The sequence below is a fragment of the Tachysurus fulvidraco genome, chromosome 14, assembly GCF_022655615.1.
Source record: "Tachysurus fulvidraco isolate hzauxx_2018 chromosome 14, HZAU_PFXX_2.0, whole genome shotgun sequence".
NCBI lineage: Eukaryota > Metazoa > Chordata > Actinopteri > Siluriformes > Bagridae > Tachysurus > Tachysurus fulvidraco.
In genome coordinates, this window is record NC_062531.1 from 2852202 (window position 1) to 2869705 (window position 17504).

Genomic DNA, 17504 nt, shown 5'->3' on the forward strand with positions numbered 1-17504 from the left:
ATACTGAACATCCTACTCTCCAAAAAGAACGTTGCTGCGCATGAAGTCTGCTAAAGATCATGTGGATGAGACAGAGAACTATTGGAACAATAATTTGGTGACAATTGGGGCAAGTCGTGGCCTAATGGTTAGAGAGTCTGACTCGTTATCCTAAGGTTGTGGGTTCGAGTCTCGGGCCGGCCACGACTGAGGTGCCCTTGAGCAAGGCACCGAACCCCCCAACTGCTCCCCGGGCGCCGAAGCATAAATGGCTGCCCACTGCTCCAGGTGTGTGTTCACGGTGTGTGTGACGTATGTCACGTCACTTTATGAGACCAAAATGAAACTTTTTGTTTTAAATGTGAAGCGTTATTTTTTGGAGAAAGGAAAACAATGCATAAGAACCTTATACCTTCTGTGAAACATGGTGGTGGTAGTATCGTGCTATCACAGCTTGCCATCATCTGTCCGTGAACCGAATCTCAATACAAGTATTATTTTTGAACTGCAGTTTGGCAAATGAGATTTAATCAGACCCTCGTTAGCATCATCGACGTGTTCGTAATGAAATTCATAAAGCTATCGATAGCATATCGTCACATCACGCTCGTAGCGTCCTGTAATATGCGTATAATAAAATCGCTCATTTATAACATCAGGGTTTTTTTTTCAGCAGTGGGGATTTCTTACTTGTGGTTTTAATGCGCGTGTGTGTGTGTGTGTGTGTGTGTGTGTGTGTGTGAGTCGTTCATATCATGTTCAGTCTAAAAACTGAGAGGAAGCTAAATGAAGCGAGACCCAAACAGCAGCTTTAATGGTATCGCTGTGCAGGACAGTGTTTATAATGAACTAGTATTTATCACTGCAAGTCACCCGGAGATTATTTACCGAAATTGACCAAGAGACTGAATGCTTTCGAGAATACGATTATTATAGATTTTTTTTTTTTTTAAGACCATGATGTCAGGAGAGAAACGATGATATAAATGTTAATATTAAAGGGTTAAATTATTAAAGATATTTAACTATATTACGTATTTAAATAGTAACCGTATGTCTTGGCTTTATCCCCACAGGTACGCCCTTCCCTAAGAGCTTCATGCAGGTGGCGAAGAAGATCCTGTCGCGTCTGTTCCGCGTCTTTGTGCACGTCTACATCCACCACTTTGACCGAGTCAGTCAGATGGGGGCAGAAGCGCACGTCAACACCTGTTACAAACATTTCTACTACTTTGTTACCGAATTGAACCTCATAGACCACAAGGAGCTGGAACCACTGGTCAGTGCATGTGTGTATGTGTGTGTGTGTAGGTTTGCGTGTAGGTTTGTGTGTGTGTGTGTTTAGATTTGCATGGTTGTTTTTGTTTGTGTTTAGGATTGTGAGTGTGTGTCTTTAGGTTTGTGTGGTTGTGTGTTTATGTGTGTGTTTATGTTTGTGTGTGTGTGCATTGTTAGGTTTGTGTGTGTGTGTGTGTGTTTGTGTGTGCGCATGTTTAGATTTGTGTGTGTGTGTGTGTGTTTGAGTTTGTCTTTAGGTTTGTGTGGTTGTGTGTTTGAGTTTGTCTTTAGGTTTGTGTGGTTGTGTGTTTGTGTGCATATTGAGGTTTGTGTGTGGTTGTGTGTGTGTGTGCATGTTTAGGTTTGTGTGTGTGTGTGCATGTTTTGGATTGTGGTTGTGTGTGTTTGTTTACGTTTGTGTGTGTGTTTATGTTTGAGTGTGTGTGTTTAGGTTTGTGGGTGTGTGTGTTTAGGTTTGTGTGTGTGTTTATGTTTGAGTGTGTGTGTGTTTAGGTGTGTGTGTGTGTTTATGTTTGAGTGTGTGTGTTTAGGTTTGTGTGTGTGTGTGTGTGTGTGTGCAAGTTTAGGTTTGTGTGTTTAGGTTTGAGGGTGTGTGTGTTTAGGTTTGTGTGTGTGTTTATGTTTGAGTGTGTGTTTATGTTTGTGTGTTTAGGTTTGTGTGTGTGTGTTTAGGTTTGTGTGTGTGTGTGTGCAAGTTTAGGTTTGTGTGTGTGTGTTTAGGTTTGTGTGTGTGTGTGTGTGCAAGTTTAGGTTTGTGTATGTGTTTAGGTTTGTGTGTGTGTTTAGGTTTGAGGGTGTCTGTTTAGGTTTGTGTGTTCAGGTTTGTGTGTGTGCAAGTTTAGGTGTGTGTGTGTGTGTGTGTGTGTGTGTGTGCTTTTTATACAAACAGTATGGAAACAAATCTAGGTTGTAGATCACCACAGTTGAGAAGCTTTGATTAGATTAGAAGCTTTCAGTAAGTCCCTATCAGATTTATTTATGTAGTGTTTCTTGACATTCAGATGAAGTTTATGTTGCTAATGAGTGAGCCAGAGGCGAGGAAAACCTGGAGAGGAACCTGTGCTCTCTCGTCTAGTGCGAGCCGAAATCATACAGCATCCAGGTCGAGGCTTGAAGATTGTTTTTTGAGAAGCAGAAATGTTTCGAGCGCTCATGTGGTTGCTCAGTGTAGCATGGTGTAGATATGGTGTAGCTAGAGCATGAACAGACTCAGGGTAAGTCATCATGCCCTCAAAAAATGAGTTTTAAGAAGATACGGTATGGAAACACCATGCCAAAATGTCTTATGGTATGATGGAACAATATTAAGGAATGTTGAGTATGAGGAACACAAGCTTAGAAGAAACCCTGAAACTCGACTCTTAGTGTCGACAGGAAATGATGTCACTCTACCGCATCCTCCTGAGAACTCCTCCAGCTTTCACATGTGTACCATTGTGTTGTGTAACAGGAAGCGGACGCCGCTGTTAGTAATCCTACGTTCTTAGAAAAAGGGAAGGTTTTTACAGGTCCGATCACGGATCTGAGCTCCTACCTGAAACGCTTGTATCTACATGTAGAAGCTTAAGGGTTTCTTCAGACGGACAGTCGAAGAGGAGGTTTTTAAAAGTGGGTTAAGTAGTTTCACCAACACATAAAAGTAGGAGAGTGTGTGTGAGTGTGTGCGTGCGTGCGTGTGTTATGTGTCTGTGAGTGTGTGTGTGTGAGTGAGTATGTTGTGTGTCTGAGTTTGTCTGCGAGTGTGTGTTGTGTTGTGTGTGAGAGAGTGTGTGTGTGCATGTGTGTGTTTATTTTTTTTCATTTAACCTTCAAAAGTCAAAAAAAAATTCAGTTACTGAGGTTGAGGTTAGCAGAGCATTAATTATCTCACAGACAAGTGTGTGTGTGTGTGTGTGTGTGTGTGTGTGTGTGCGCGTGTGTGTGTGTGTGTTGAAGGCAGTGGAAAATAAACAGTGTACAGTGTGTGTAGGAACAGTGCTATTTTGTGTGCACCCTTACGTTTGCATTTACATATGTAAAAAGAAAAAAGAGCAGAGGGAGGAGACACAAAAGACATAAAGACGCCTCACTGTGACTAACAGCCCGTTTTGGGAGCCTCTGTGAGACAGTGCCAGCATGATTCACAGGGTTTTCCACATCATCTCCACATCCTAGTTTTAGACGAAGGGTTTGTTCAAGAACACGTCACACCAAAAGACACATGGTGGAAATTTGCTTGGTTTGTTTTGCTCTTTGTTGTCGCTAAGAAGTAATCGCGATATACACGAAGTGTACGTCAGCAAGTCCACCAACACCGCGCAAGCGTGCCGGGTTCTACATGACGTCTCTACACGAGGCTACAAACCGCCAGCCGTGAGCATTTGTTTCTAGTTCGACGCATAATCCTCAAAGCACTAGTGCAACCCTGAAGATGTGATGTGAAGCTTAAACACGTCTTCTTCTTCTTCTTCTTGTTCTAATAACATTCTGGGTTCATTCGTATCCGGATCCTCCGCCTTGCAAGAACATTGCATGAATAATATCTTCGTAAAACACACCCAGTAGCGATTTTGGTAACACAAACCTACCAAACTACAAGCACAACAACGAAAATATTACATAAAGAAAGTGAAAACGTGTTTTTTTTTTTTAGATCAGATTTATTTTCACGCGATCACGTTGTTTACATGATGTCACATGCCGACCGTCTGTTTATCTCCCTAACAGAAAGAGATGACATCACGGATGTGTCACTGAACCGAGGCGGTACGTTCCGGAACCATCGGCCGAGCCTCCCCGCACGCCCGGGTCAACGATTTAAATAAACAAACCAAAGTTTTCAAAGACTCTATTTTTATACACTTTTAAAGTACTGTAATATTCGATTTAGCAAGAAATCTCCTGTTAACATCCAGAATTGCTCTCTTAATGTGTAGAAACTTTTTTTTTTTTGTAGAATGCAGTATTAGAAATCCTTTTCTTTTTTTTCTCTCGATCTGATTCTGAATCATTTCTGTAATTGTTTGCTGTTATTTTCCACTGTCTGAAGCATACAGATTATATTTGTTGGTATTTATGTATGTGTCTGAGACATTAAACATATTCTGCTCAATCTTTTTACTATTTAGTTTTTCTTTCCATTTACTATATATTACTTAATCTATCTTAAGTGTTACCATTAGCTCCTGTTATTTATAGACTGAAATATACATTCCACTCTATTTAATAGGAACAGACGAATACCCGAGCGTTCACGCGGTTAGCCAAAAATCTGCTGGAAATTTGCATAAAATCACGCAGTCACAGAACGAGAGCTCGGGGTAAGGTTCGTATCGAAGATCAGGAAATATCTTGGGAGAGAATTTGCTGATTTCCTGGAATTTTCACACATAAGATTTTATGGCTGTCGCTACTCGATCTGTACCAGCAACACGATAGGTTCCGCGCATGTGCGAAATGACGTCACTTCCTGTCATCGCTGACGGCAGTTTCGGATGTTAACGCTATCCTTACCGTTGTCATAGCACTTTATTTTCAAGTCTTATTATTTGCAACTCTTATTTGTCTGCCTTTCAACAATTAATAATATTGCTCGTTTAATGTCTGTTTTTTGTGCAAGTTTGCTTACTCTAACTTGTTTTTATGGTATTGTTGTCCTAAGCAATCACTAAATTAATATATAAAATTTTTAAGGTTAATATATGACACAAAATTAAACTATAGTTTACATATGTTACACATAATTTGGGAAATACAGATGTTTACATTTACAAAACCACAGGACTAAACTCATTTATTCAACTGATTTATTCATAAATTAATTTGTTCCCTCCCTCACGGAAAAAATAAAAAATAAAAACTGCCCTCAAAAGTGGGCAGTTGTGGCCTAATGGTTAGAGAGTCTGACTTGTAACCCGAAGGTTGTGGGTTCGAGTCTCGGGCCGGCCACAACTGAGGTGCCCTTGAGCAAGGCACCGAACCCCCCCAACTGCTCCCCGGGCGCCGCAGCATAAATGGCTGCCCACTGCTCCGGGTGTGTGTTCACGGTGTGTGTGTGTTCAATGCTGTGTGTGTGCACTTTGGATGGGTTAAATGCAGAGAACAAATTCTGAGTATGGGTCGCCGTACTTAGCCGTATGTCACTTCACTTCACTTCAAAAGGGTCATGTGTGATGAATTCTCTGAGGCAAAGGATGACTTTATGTTTATTGTTCAATGTCAAGAGGACATGGAAACATTTTTGAAATTGCATTGATGAAAAAGGCTTAAAGGTCAATGCCATGTTCAGTGAGTGAGAGTGAGTGAGGGAGGGAAGGAGGGAACAAATTAATTTATGAATAAATCAGTTGAATAAATCAGTTTAGTCCTGTTTTTGTAAATGTAAACACACACACATCTGTATTTCCCAAATTATGTGTAACATATGTAAACTATTTATTTTATATTTTATATTTATATTTATTTTAATATTATATTTATATTTATTTATTTATTTTGTGTCACATATTAACCTTAAAAATTTTAGATATTATTTAAGTGATTGCCTAGGACAACAATACCATAAAAAAGTTAGAGTAAGCAAACTTGGACACAAAACTGACATTAAAGGAGCAATACAAATAAAGTGCTATGACAACGGTAAGGACAGCGTTAATTTCCGAAACTGTAGTCGGCGGTGACAGGAAGTGACGTTATTTCGCACATGCGCGGAACCGGTCGTGTTGCTGTACGGATCGAGTAGCGACAAGGGCTTACACAGAACGGTGTGAAAAACAAAAAACATCCAGCGTATCTATAGTAACCACTCTTAACCACCGTGGTGAGCTGAAAAGAGTTTACAACCTGTTAAACCTGAGGCAGGTGGGATACAACAACGCACCGGCTGATTGGACAGCTATATAAAAAATAGTGGTCAGTGGATGTAGATAAAATATTCTTAGGTAAAACAAGCTGCTGCCCATAAATGATTAGCACAGGTGCCAAGTATTAGAGATGCTCCGATCAGCATTTTTGGAGCCGATCACCAAGATCACGATCTGCCGATTGCCGATCACAGAATGGCAGGGGAATGGAAATCTTTTATCGATAATCTAGCAGAGTTTGCACCATTTTTTAGAAATTTAATTAACTCTAAATGAACTGTATTGAGAAAAAAAAACACTATAGAAATAGGCTACAGTCAAGATCTTGAAGAACCACCAAGTGTTTATTTTAGAAAATGAGAACTTAAGGCTACTGTAGGCCATCTTTCCCAAATAAGGCAGAGTAACTTAAAATTATTCCAAACAAAGAGGGGTCAGGCAGACCAACACACATCAGATCAGCTTAATGGGATGTAGCCTCTTAATACACCGATTACATTTTATAATTGGCAGCAAAATGTAAAACTTGTTACACCAAAATTGGCTACTGCCACAAAGGACAAAACTATGGCAAGTGTTTTTTTCCTCGGGTCACGGGGAGCCTGTGACTATCTCAGGCGTCATCGGGCACCGAGGCAGGATACACCCTGGACGGAGTGCCAACCCATCGCAGGGCACACACACACTCTCATTCACTCACGCAATCACACACTACGGACAATTTCCCAGAGATGCCAATCAACCTACCATGCATGTCTTTGGACCAGGGGAAGAAAACCAGAGTACCCGGAGGAAACCCCCGAGGCACTGGGAGAACATGCAAACTCCATACACACAAGGCGGAGGCGGGAATCGAACCCCCAACCCTGGAGGTGTGAGGCGAACGTGCTAACCACTAAGCCACCGTGGCCCCCTCAAATAAAACAATCAATTAACATATTAAAATAATCCATTGTGATTAATGTTAATCGGAAGCCAGCAGCGATCTGCGGGGTCCAAGCACCACTTGCTCCCGGAGTGGGTGGGCTACTTGCCAAATTGCACAGAACGACAAATAAATTAGATAGGAGTCTCGACACACAGGTTGTAGTGGATTCATGTGTATGTTACCGTTTCCTTGCTCTAACTCACCTGACTCAACTAATCAAGGGTTCTACAGGTTCAGTATACCAAACATACTGAACTGGATCAAATATTCACTGGAATATATACGACAATATTGTGTACAAGAATTGCTATTTTTCTGTCTTATTGGCTCAACTATTATTCTATTAGCTCAAATTGACACCAGAGACACAGTGGCATAAGACAGTTTATCCACCAGGTGGCGCCATAAGATGCCATATCACTAACCCTGAGAGTGAAATATGGAGTTCTTTATTTCACTCAAACAATTTCAAAAGTCTTATTTTTTCAAATCTATTTCACATCCCATTTGATAAACGAGTTTAAACGGCGGCCCGTCTGTCGTTTGCGCTAAATCCTGCATGACAAACTGAAACATTTTAATGACAAACGTGTGATAAATGTTCTGTTCCACTCTGCTCCTCGAGGCAGAAAGCTTATGGAACAAATGTCGGATTGCCAAATGGATAAAGAAAACGAGCTAAATATAACCGATGCGTTTTAAGTGGAAGTTTTACATGCTCGTTCGTCAGAATTGCATCATTCTTTTGAATGGTTTAGGTTACTGCCTTGTTCTGGTAAATTCCAGCATATTCTACGGGGGTCAGAGTCGGCTCAGTGGTTAAGGCTCTGGGTTACTGAGTCAAGTAGTCAAGGCTCTGGGTTACTGAGTCAAGTTGCCACTGTTGGTCCTTTGAGTAAGGCCCTTAACTCTCTCTTCCTACATGTGAAAAAAATTCTTTAGATTTACATTTGACTAAAAAGAGCTTTATATCTTCTTCCTGAAACCAAACTAAAACAAAAAGTTAACACCGGAGGTTTTTTGGCTGCACCGACATTTCCATTTCACACAAGTGACACTAAAGAAAGGTAGGTCAGAGTTTATCAAACCTTTTTGTAACCACCTTTAGTTAACACACACTCCCTTTCAATAGGCGCTTTATCCTAATCTGGGTCCGATAGAAACCTGGGGCTCGGAATCGAACCCTGGACCCTCAGGCTGAGAGTCAGTGCAGGGAAGATTTAATTCATAAACGTTATTTAAATGCATACAGTACAACAGTTTATTTGTTTTTCACCAATAACCACGTAATCCTGAGCAGAGCTGCGGTGGTATCAGGAAGATATGAGAATACGCCCTGCGCTGTGGATAACACACACACACACACACACACACACACACTCACATAGAGCAGCAACTAAGCATAGTAAAGCCACCCTACCATGATGTTTCTCTGAATAGAAAGGAAACTGGAGAACATTTGAAACTTTGCTCAGACGTTAACCCAAGCTCAAAACTGAACCACGCCACCAGCGTACAATAATATTTTGTCTAATTATTGGAGCCATAAAGCTTTTTTACTCCTGCACTTTCTGCACATAGAACACGTTACACTGAAGATGGTGGTGTGAAAAATCACAGACCCTCTGGCAATGCTCACAGATCCCCCTGGGAGGTCGTACGGTGGGGTCCATGATGCGTTGCCAAGGGGTGTTTTTTTTGTTTTTTTTAGTTCCAGTGGTGGAAACCACAAGCCACAATCCCATATATACAACAAACATAACAATAGCTATTATTATTACTGGGTTCTTATAGTTATTAGCCGGCTTGAACTGCCACTTTTGAATGGAATGGTCTTAATCCAGCCCAAACACCATAAGTGGCTCTAAATACACAAAATGGTCAAAAGTATGTGGTCACATGACCATCATAATCCATGTGTGATTTTTTTTTCTTCAAATTGTTGCCACACATATTGAAGCATACAATTGTCTTTGCATACTGTACATTTACGATACCCCTTCACTGGAGCTAATCATCGCAAATTAGCTCCAGCATGATATTGCCCCTTTGCATAAAGTAAGGTCCATGGAGTGGAGAAACTCGAGTATCCGGGACACAGAGTCCTGACCTCAACCCCTTTGGAATGCATTGAAAAGCCAAACTGGAACGCTGCCCGAGGCCTTGTTGTTCGACATCAACGTCTAACCTCGCTAATGCTCTCGTCGTTGAACGAGCACAAATCCGCAGCCACACTCCAAAGAATAGTGGAAAGACTTTGGAGGTCATTCCAATGTATTTAATTCTATGATTCATGCATTTTTTTAATTTATTTTTTGCCAACCACAATACTTATGGCATAGTAAACTGGTGCCATAGGTTTACTTCGAGCACATGAAGATGTCCGTGATGGCCATCCTGAGCTTTGAGCTTTTCCTGAGCTTTGTACCAACCAAGCTGAACTAACGCTTGTAGCGTTAGTTCAGCTTGGTTGGTACAAAGCTCAGGAATAAAAACCTCTACGTCAACCTAGAAATTAAAAGTCTATTAAATCTACTGTCAAGTCGTATTTGGGTCAATATTCCTGTACAAGAGCTGGACATTTAGTACTAAAGCTAATCTGGGGATAGTTTTGCGGCCTAGTAAATTAAATTAATTGAAACATGGCGGACATGATTTTGTGCGCGTGCTTGAACAATTTAAACTCGAGGCTCAGCCTTTAATTGGTTTTTCCGTTAAGTTCTAATTTAAAGTTTTGTTTTTGTATATTTTTTTTATTTTTCTTTGTTTGTTTGAAACATTTCTTGTAAATTAGACGAGGGGAATGTCACAGAGGGGCTCACATCCAGGTCAGTGGTGTTTACAACATACGTTTGATACAAAATCGGTTAAAAACGTCGAGTTTTAGAGTGAAGTACTTTAGCTAGCCTAGCGTGCTAATCATCTATCGACTTTCAATTAAAGGCGTTATAAATTAAAAAATAAATAACATATTCATAATGATTTGAAGGAAATATGTTCTCCTCTAGACGACTGAATTAACATTGAAAGTGAACACGCAATAAAAAAAAACATATTTCGATTAATAAATAAATAAATAAATGAGTACATAGCTTACTTCCGGGTTCAGTCGAAATTTTAATCTTTTTTTTTTTTTAATTTTTGTAAAATGTTAAGGCTCTTTTTTTTGTTCTTAGCCTCGTGTGAAACATTGCAATAACTCACTCGGGTCCAGTTCATGTGTTACGTGCAGGATGTGCAACGGTGTGTCCGTTTCCTCGTTTCTGTCTTATTCATGCATGTTGCCAAATCCATTATGAATCCCTAGTCCCTGTTTTATATGGATAAATGAAATCAGTAAATTATTATAATTATTATTCTCTCTCACTCGTTCTCTACCGCTTATCCAAACTTCTCGGGTCACGGGGAGCCTGTGCCTATCTCAGGCGTCATCGGGCATCAAGGCAGAATACACCCTAGATGGAGTGCCAACCCATCGCAGGGCACACACACACTGCAGATAATTTTTCCAGAGATGCCAATCAACCTACCATGCATGTCTTTGGACCGGGGGAGGAAACCGGAGTACCCGGAGGAAACCCCCAAGGTACGGGGAGACCATGTAAACTCCACACACATAAGGCGGAGGTGGGAATTGAACCCCGATCCTGGAGGTGTGAGGCAAACGTGCTAACCACTAAGCCACCGTGCCTTATTATTATTATTATTATTATTATTATTATTATTATTATTAAAAAAACGTTAATTAAAAGACATTTATGAGCTTTGGTTATGCTCATAAGTCTTGTGACACTCATTTGTCTTGTGTCTAGATTTAACCTTGATGAAATTTTTTTACCACAAAGACATTTTAGAAAGATTAAAACCTATTTTTATTTGTAGCACGTGTTTAAAAGTCAGTTCTCAGAAGCTCTTTTGTCACCATCCTCTCATGCTGTTTGCTATTTTTTTTATTATTATTATTAGCTTTATGCAAGTTTTACCGCAATCAAACATCACTAGAGCACTTGCTGTTACCAGGTCCAAACAACCAAGTCAAGTCAATAAGCTTTTATTGCATTTCAACCATATATAGCTGTTGCAGTTCACAGTGAAATGAGACGACGTTTCTCCAGGTCCAGGATGCTACATAGAACAAAGACAGAGCTAAGGACTTAGTAAGTAAGTACTAGATACACAAACTATCTGTGCAACCTGGTGCAAATAGTGCAGGACAAGACAGACAAGACAGTGCAGGACAGAAGACAAAAATACAGTGCAGGACAAAAGACAATGCAAACAAAAAACACAAGACACTACACAAAAGACAACAGACAGAAATAGCACTGACCAGTGTAAATACTGTATGTTTAAACAATATCGTGTGTGCAGAAATGCTGAAATGAACACAGTGTTATATCAGCAGGTCTGTGAGATATTGTAAAGTGTTGTGTAAAACAGCAAACGACTGAAATGTGAGACAGCATGTGCAAAGAGCAGAAACAGTGTGTAAAACAGCATGTAAACAGGTTGATGGATGCATATTGGAAGTGTGTGTATTTGGTGTGAGTCTGTGCAGTCCATACAGTTGATGTGTGTGTGTGTGTGTTGTGCTCAGTACAGTTCAGTTATTAAGGAGTCTAATGGCTTGTGGAAAGAAACTGTTACACAGTCTGGTCGTGAGGGCCCTAATGCTTCGGTACCTTTTTTCACATGGCAGGAGGGTGAAGAGTGTGTGGGGGGTGAAGAGTTGGGTGAAGAGTGTGTGTGAGGGGTGTGTGGGGTGAAGAGTGTGTGTGTGTGTGTGTGTGTGTGTGTGTGTGTGTGTGTGTGTGTGTGTGTGTGTGTGTGTGTGTGTGTGTGTGTGGGCTGTGGGCTGTTCTCCCCTTGTGCAGAATACTTGCACTAGGGTTCAAGTCAAATATACAGAAAATGTTGTAGGACCAGTTGTAGATGGTTGTCTGGGTGAAATTACATTTGGATGCAGCTCAGGTTAATATGTTTAACGTGGGAAGATTGACGCTTTATATTTTCAGACGTAATCCTTACATTCAAGACGCCAAAAGTAAACAAACACTTAGACATGTCCAGTTAAAAATAAAGTAAATGTTTAAGGATTAATTTATGTAATAAATTAGCGTGTACCCTGGATACACGCTAAAAATTAACCTCTCGCAGAAACCAACATTTGCATCATTTATTTTCAATACTGGGTTTTTCAATACAATTCATACACTCGCCTTTTTTTAGTATCGCTTTTTAAAATGTATTGTAATATGTTACTTTATAAATCTTGCAACATATTTGGAGGTGACTGTCTTAATGATTAGTGTAGAGCTTGTGAAAGTTGTGTACAGGAGAGTGACGCGTTTTGGAAGATTTGGCAACCCTGTGCAGCCGGTTAGAGCCGGTCTACCCTTTTGTTTTCTTCTAGAACGTGCCAGAAGTACCGAGACTAAACGTAACGTCATGCAGCAATGGGAGGGGCTAGAACAGTCCTTCCAGAGTGGGCGTGGTCTCTGTACTGCTACGTGCCAGATGGGGTGTGTGTGAGTGTGTGTTGTCTGGTTCAATGCGGCTCAGAGTTGCATCAGTTGATTAATCTGATGGATTTTTTTTTACAGCCTTAGTGCACGTTTGCTTTTATTTATTAGTCTGAGTCTGTCTGTGTGATTGTGTGTTGTATGTGAGTGCGTGTGTGTTTTGTGTGTAAGTGTGTGAATCTGTGTGTGTTGTGTGAGTGTGTTTGTTGTCTGGTTCAATGAGGCTCAGAGTTGCATCAGAGACAGTTGGAGATTAATCTGATGGATTTTTACAGCCTCATTGAGTCTGTGTGTGTGTGAATCTGTGTGTGTTTTGTGTGTGTGTGTTGTCTGGTTCAATGAGGCTCAAAGTTGCATCAGAGAAAGTTGGAGATTAAGCTTATATAATATTTAGTGGAAGTTGTGTAAAGTGACAACAGTGACATTACAAAATCTCTCTCTCTCTCTCCCTCTCTCTCTCTCAAACAAGTTTTTTTTTTATTTCCCAATATTGGAATTAGAAAAAGTCCCTATGAAACAGCATATTAGCTGTGATTCAATTGCGTATGTTGACATATTTGCTTCTGAAAAAGGAAGTGATAGTGACGTCACGGTGAACTTCTTGACTGGCGCAATAAGCCACGCCCCTCGACGACTACACAAACCTGTCAGAGTTCGCTAATCATGGAGAACATCAAAGAGCTTGATGGGTGCCGTCAAGATATCATTAACATTCCTCTCATCGCATAAAAACATCATGAAATACAGTTCCTCCAGAATCAACATGAGACGTCATAAAGAGCTCCATGAGTAAAAGTAAGATGTTTCTTTCAGACGGAGATTATTCTTACCTGATGGTGTAGAAAGAAAACTAATCAGGTACTCGCTCAGTCTACAGCTGGAGCTAACGATGGCTGGCAGAAATATAGTACGAGGACAGCGCAATTCACAACGGCATCACTATTACTACATAATCACAAGGGTGAAGGTTGTTCATCTGTGCCCATGGATCTCTGTGTTGTAATGTTAATGTGTCTGTGCGTGACCCCTGACCTCCATCGGTGTGTGAACAGATTTCTGTCCTTAAATGTGCGGTTTCTGAATCGATAAAGTGTACGGTCCATATGCGTTAACAACAATACATGTCTTACACACACCCTGACGGAGGATTTACTGTGGTTGTGACCTCTGGGGCACATTTATGTCTTTATTTAGGCCGCTAAGGTGTGGCCTTGTAGTTCTGCAGGAAAGTGTTTGTTCTGTTTCTGATTTCACTGGAGGTTTTGGAGGAAAGATTAAAGCCTCGGACTGTGAAGGCTTGTGTTTCTGCAGAGATCAACTCTAGGAAAGCTTCAGATGCTCCCGCAGAAGAAGTCATAAGTCTTGATCGTGTGTATGTAGTAGCTGCCAGCTTGGAAAATATTCAGATGTAACAGAATAGGAACGACTCATGCAAACACACACACACACACACACACACACACACGTATTCCAGCGCTACACACATACACACGTCTCTCTTAAAGCTCAAGTAACGCACAAGTCGACTATATCTAGCAAGCACATCCTTATCTGTTTAGCTCTCAGGAGAGCTAACAAACTATGTATAGCTTCCACTTTCCTTACAACTACTATTGAAATAAATACAAAACAATAACAGCTGCGGTTTTTCTCTCTTCTCGCTCTGTCACTTTTCCTTTCGCTTTAGTAGCCGTCACTCTGTCTGTCTGTGTAAAACTAGCACAAGAATACTAAATGTTAAACGACCTCAAACACAAGCGTAACGTCATTAAAATGCACGTATTCAATGTTATAAAATGTTTTTATAAAAGTTGTTATATATTCCACGTCATTGCTATCAAACAATATAAATAAAATAAAATAATTAATAAAAAAATAAAATGCTGTAAATTAATTAAAAATATATTTTCTTGAATGCAAATTATATCTAAATTGCATAGAAATATTTATTTAAGCAACAAAAACTCTGAGATATAAATGCGACGTTCATTTCATGACTTTTTAATAATGTGGGTAGACAGTAAGGGGACGAAAGATATCTAGATCTCCAAAATAACAGAGCGGTTTTATGTTATTCAGTTCGAACGAAGACAAAGGGTCTGTTTTTAAAACTGCGAGTGTGCTAAAAGCAAGATAATGGCATTCATATGCCCCAGTATCAGAAGATAGCGTACTTCAGTTGGAGCTTGAGCGTCGTCACCTCCGACACGGAGAGTGTTTTGAGTGATGCAACAAATAACAATACAATTTATAACCAGATTTTGAAAATAGAAAGGATGGTTTCTGACTTCAGAAAGTATCCGACTCCTGAATCGTTTGAATCGTTTGAGGTTTTTATAGTTTCCCCAATAGTTTCTTCAGTTATATTTTGTAAACAAGACAATCCGTTAGTGTCCTGCATCCAAAGATCCCAAAGAAACTAGACGTCCTCTACTTCTACATTTCCCTGTCCTGTTCCCACCCACGATGCACCTGGGACTGAGAAGTGTTTCTACCGTACAGAACATACGTGTGTAAATGAGCACATCTGTGAAGATGCATGCATTCCTGCCTCTCTTACATAAAGTGAATGTATGCACGCACTGTCAACACGTAGGAACTCACAATGGAACACCTTCACACCTCAGCCAATTAGAGGCCATGTTTATGTTGCAGGCGTCAGCCGGGTGTGCTCTGCTATTGATTTTGGAAAGCGCATTCCAGGTGGTGGGTGAGTCCGAAGTGCCTCATTGGCCTTTTTTTACGACTCTGTGCTCGTGCTGACCCTCGAAAAAACCCCTCCTGTATCAGAACACGGCTTGTTGTCAACAACACCAAGAATTGCATCATGTGCTTCTCCCTCCCTGTGCAGCAGGCAAAGCTTTCGCAATGTCTGCTTCTGTTTTCAGAAGTGAGTCTCTAGGTCATGAGAGGGAGAGGGAGAGAGAGGGAGAGGGAGACAGAGGGAGAACGGAGGAAAAGAGAGAGTCGTAAGATTCCACTTTATTAAGTGACCTTACACGGTAAGGGAGGGAGAACTCCGAATTTGCTGGACGGCTTGAAATGGAAAAAACACCTCTAAGCCACTTGTAAACAGAGCGCCTTGAGATCTTTCTCTCATCTTTCATGCAGTCACATGTAGCACATTGCACATTCCGGGTCTGATTAAATTTCACACAGTGCACAAATAGCCAAAAAGCCTACACTCAGCTTTTGCCCCAAGGTGATTGTTTCATCGAACTGCTCTTTCGAAGAAAGAGGATCACAAAAGAGAGATATTTCATTAACACTGTCGTGAGAGAGAGCGGGTAGCGCCTCGCTCGTGCGCTATCGGCAAACTGCAAAAAAACGTTCCAGAGTCCAGAAAGTGAGAGGGTGAGTCCCTGTCTAGGCTTCCTAGAAGCACCGGGAACCGTATCGATCCATCATGTGAACACTCTCAACATTTAATCCAGGACATCGTTCTTGTTACATGGATTTTTGGACTTTTCTATCAAAAGCAAAAGAAGAAATCGATCGATGCTAACATACTAATCCTACACATTTGAGTGCAAAAGTTTGTACCCCTAATTTTTCTATTTGGAAGAAGTCCAAGTGTAATGTGTTTGCTTATTCACAGCATGATTTGTTGAATAGTTCAGTAAATCCATTTCTTACTATCATTTGCTGAAAGAATATCACAGACTCTAGATATATTTCTAACCCAGTGCTGTTTTGCAAACATTACTACTGTGGTTCTTAAATCTGAGCTCACTACTCCCAGGTTTTTGACGCAATTTTTAACCTTCACAGATAAGGGCTCTAATAACAACGATTTATCGTTATTTAGCTGCAGATAACGATTACACACCTAAAACCCGATGTCCTTTAAACAGTCAATAAAACACCAACGAGAATCGGCTGCTAGAAATATGGGGCTGTGTTGTATTTATGAATTATCCTGGCTAACAAGTTTAAATCTGTGACGGTCTTAAAATAGAACCTTGAGGGACTCCACAGGACAAAGTATGATTAAAGGAGCAGCAAGTGGCAAGCTAAACCAAAAAATGGAGGCTAATAGATGACCAAATTTTATTTTTCATGGTGTATTAAGGGATATGGAAAGCTGTAGAATTGTATAGGAGTATATTTAGATTCAGAAGGGCAGAGCCAAATATTGGGTCTGATATTTTCTCATAGCTACAAACTTCATATATTTTTGTTAAATGTAGTTAAGTCCCAGCTTGTAAACCTAAGATTATGAAAATGTTTGTATAGATCATCCATATATTTACTGGTACTTATGTGATTTTGAATTCTACCTCAGATTTCAATTAGTTTTTCGGTCTCTCAAATGTTTAGATTAGTTTTGTTTTTCCAATATTTGGTCTCAACAGTCTGGTGGTTTTTACATTTGATTAATTCGCTAACACGTTCACGAAGCCTTGCTCACTGGATCTATGGCGGACCCTGGAGTGTCTATAAAATGATTGACAGGTGGCGCATCCAATCGACGTATCGCACTAATAAGATCATGTAATAATTAATATTTCATAACGTCCTTCTCGATATCTTCAGACGAATGAACAAAAACCCGTGCTTTTAACTTTTAAGTGTTTATAAAGTGTTACTTATTTGATTTTTTAAATATATATAAAATAGCCTTTGCTATATTTAAAAAGCAGACCACACAGATTTTATAAGTAGGTGTTATCTGAATGGTATCATGACTCACGGTTTCTTGTGCTCACTAAACATGGTTTGGATGGAGAGATGACAGCAGTGTGTGTTATTGCAGTAACTTGCATCATACATGACTGTAATCTGTGCTGTAGTTTACTGTACGTCTGCATTTCAGTTTGACTTGCGGCTAAACACAAGATTGTACTTTCAGCTGCTCGTTATTTACGTTGTTCGTTACGTTCGTATTAACGTTGTTTACATGTTATACACAACATCAACGCGATCAAGGCAATT

General features: G+C 40.2%; 1 protein-coding gene across 3 annotated transcripts in view; it reads left to right on the top strand.

Annotated features, from left to right (window-relative positions):
- Positions 1 to 4369, top strand: part of mob3a (MOB kinase activator 3A) — a 10967-nt gene extending 6598 nt beyond the window's left edge. For all 3 annotated transcript variants that reach the window (XM_047799931.1, XM_027164926.2, XM_027164927.2), the window contains exons 3-4: positions 1056 to 1258; positions 3985 to 4369. In XM_047799931.1, the coding sequence (XP_047655887.1) occupies positions 1056 to 1258; positions 3985 to 4014 (233 nt within the window). In that variant the 3' untranslated portion in view covers positions 4015 to 4369. The remainder of the gene's footprint in view (positions 1 to 1055; positions 1259 to 3984) is intronic.
- The last annotated feature ends 13135 nt before the right edge of the window (positions 4370 to 17504 follow it).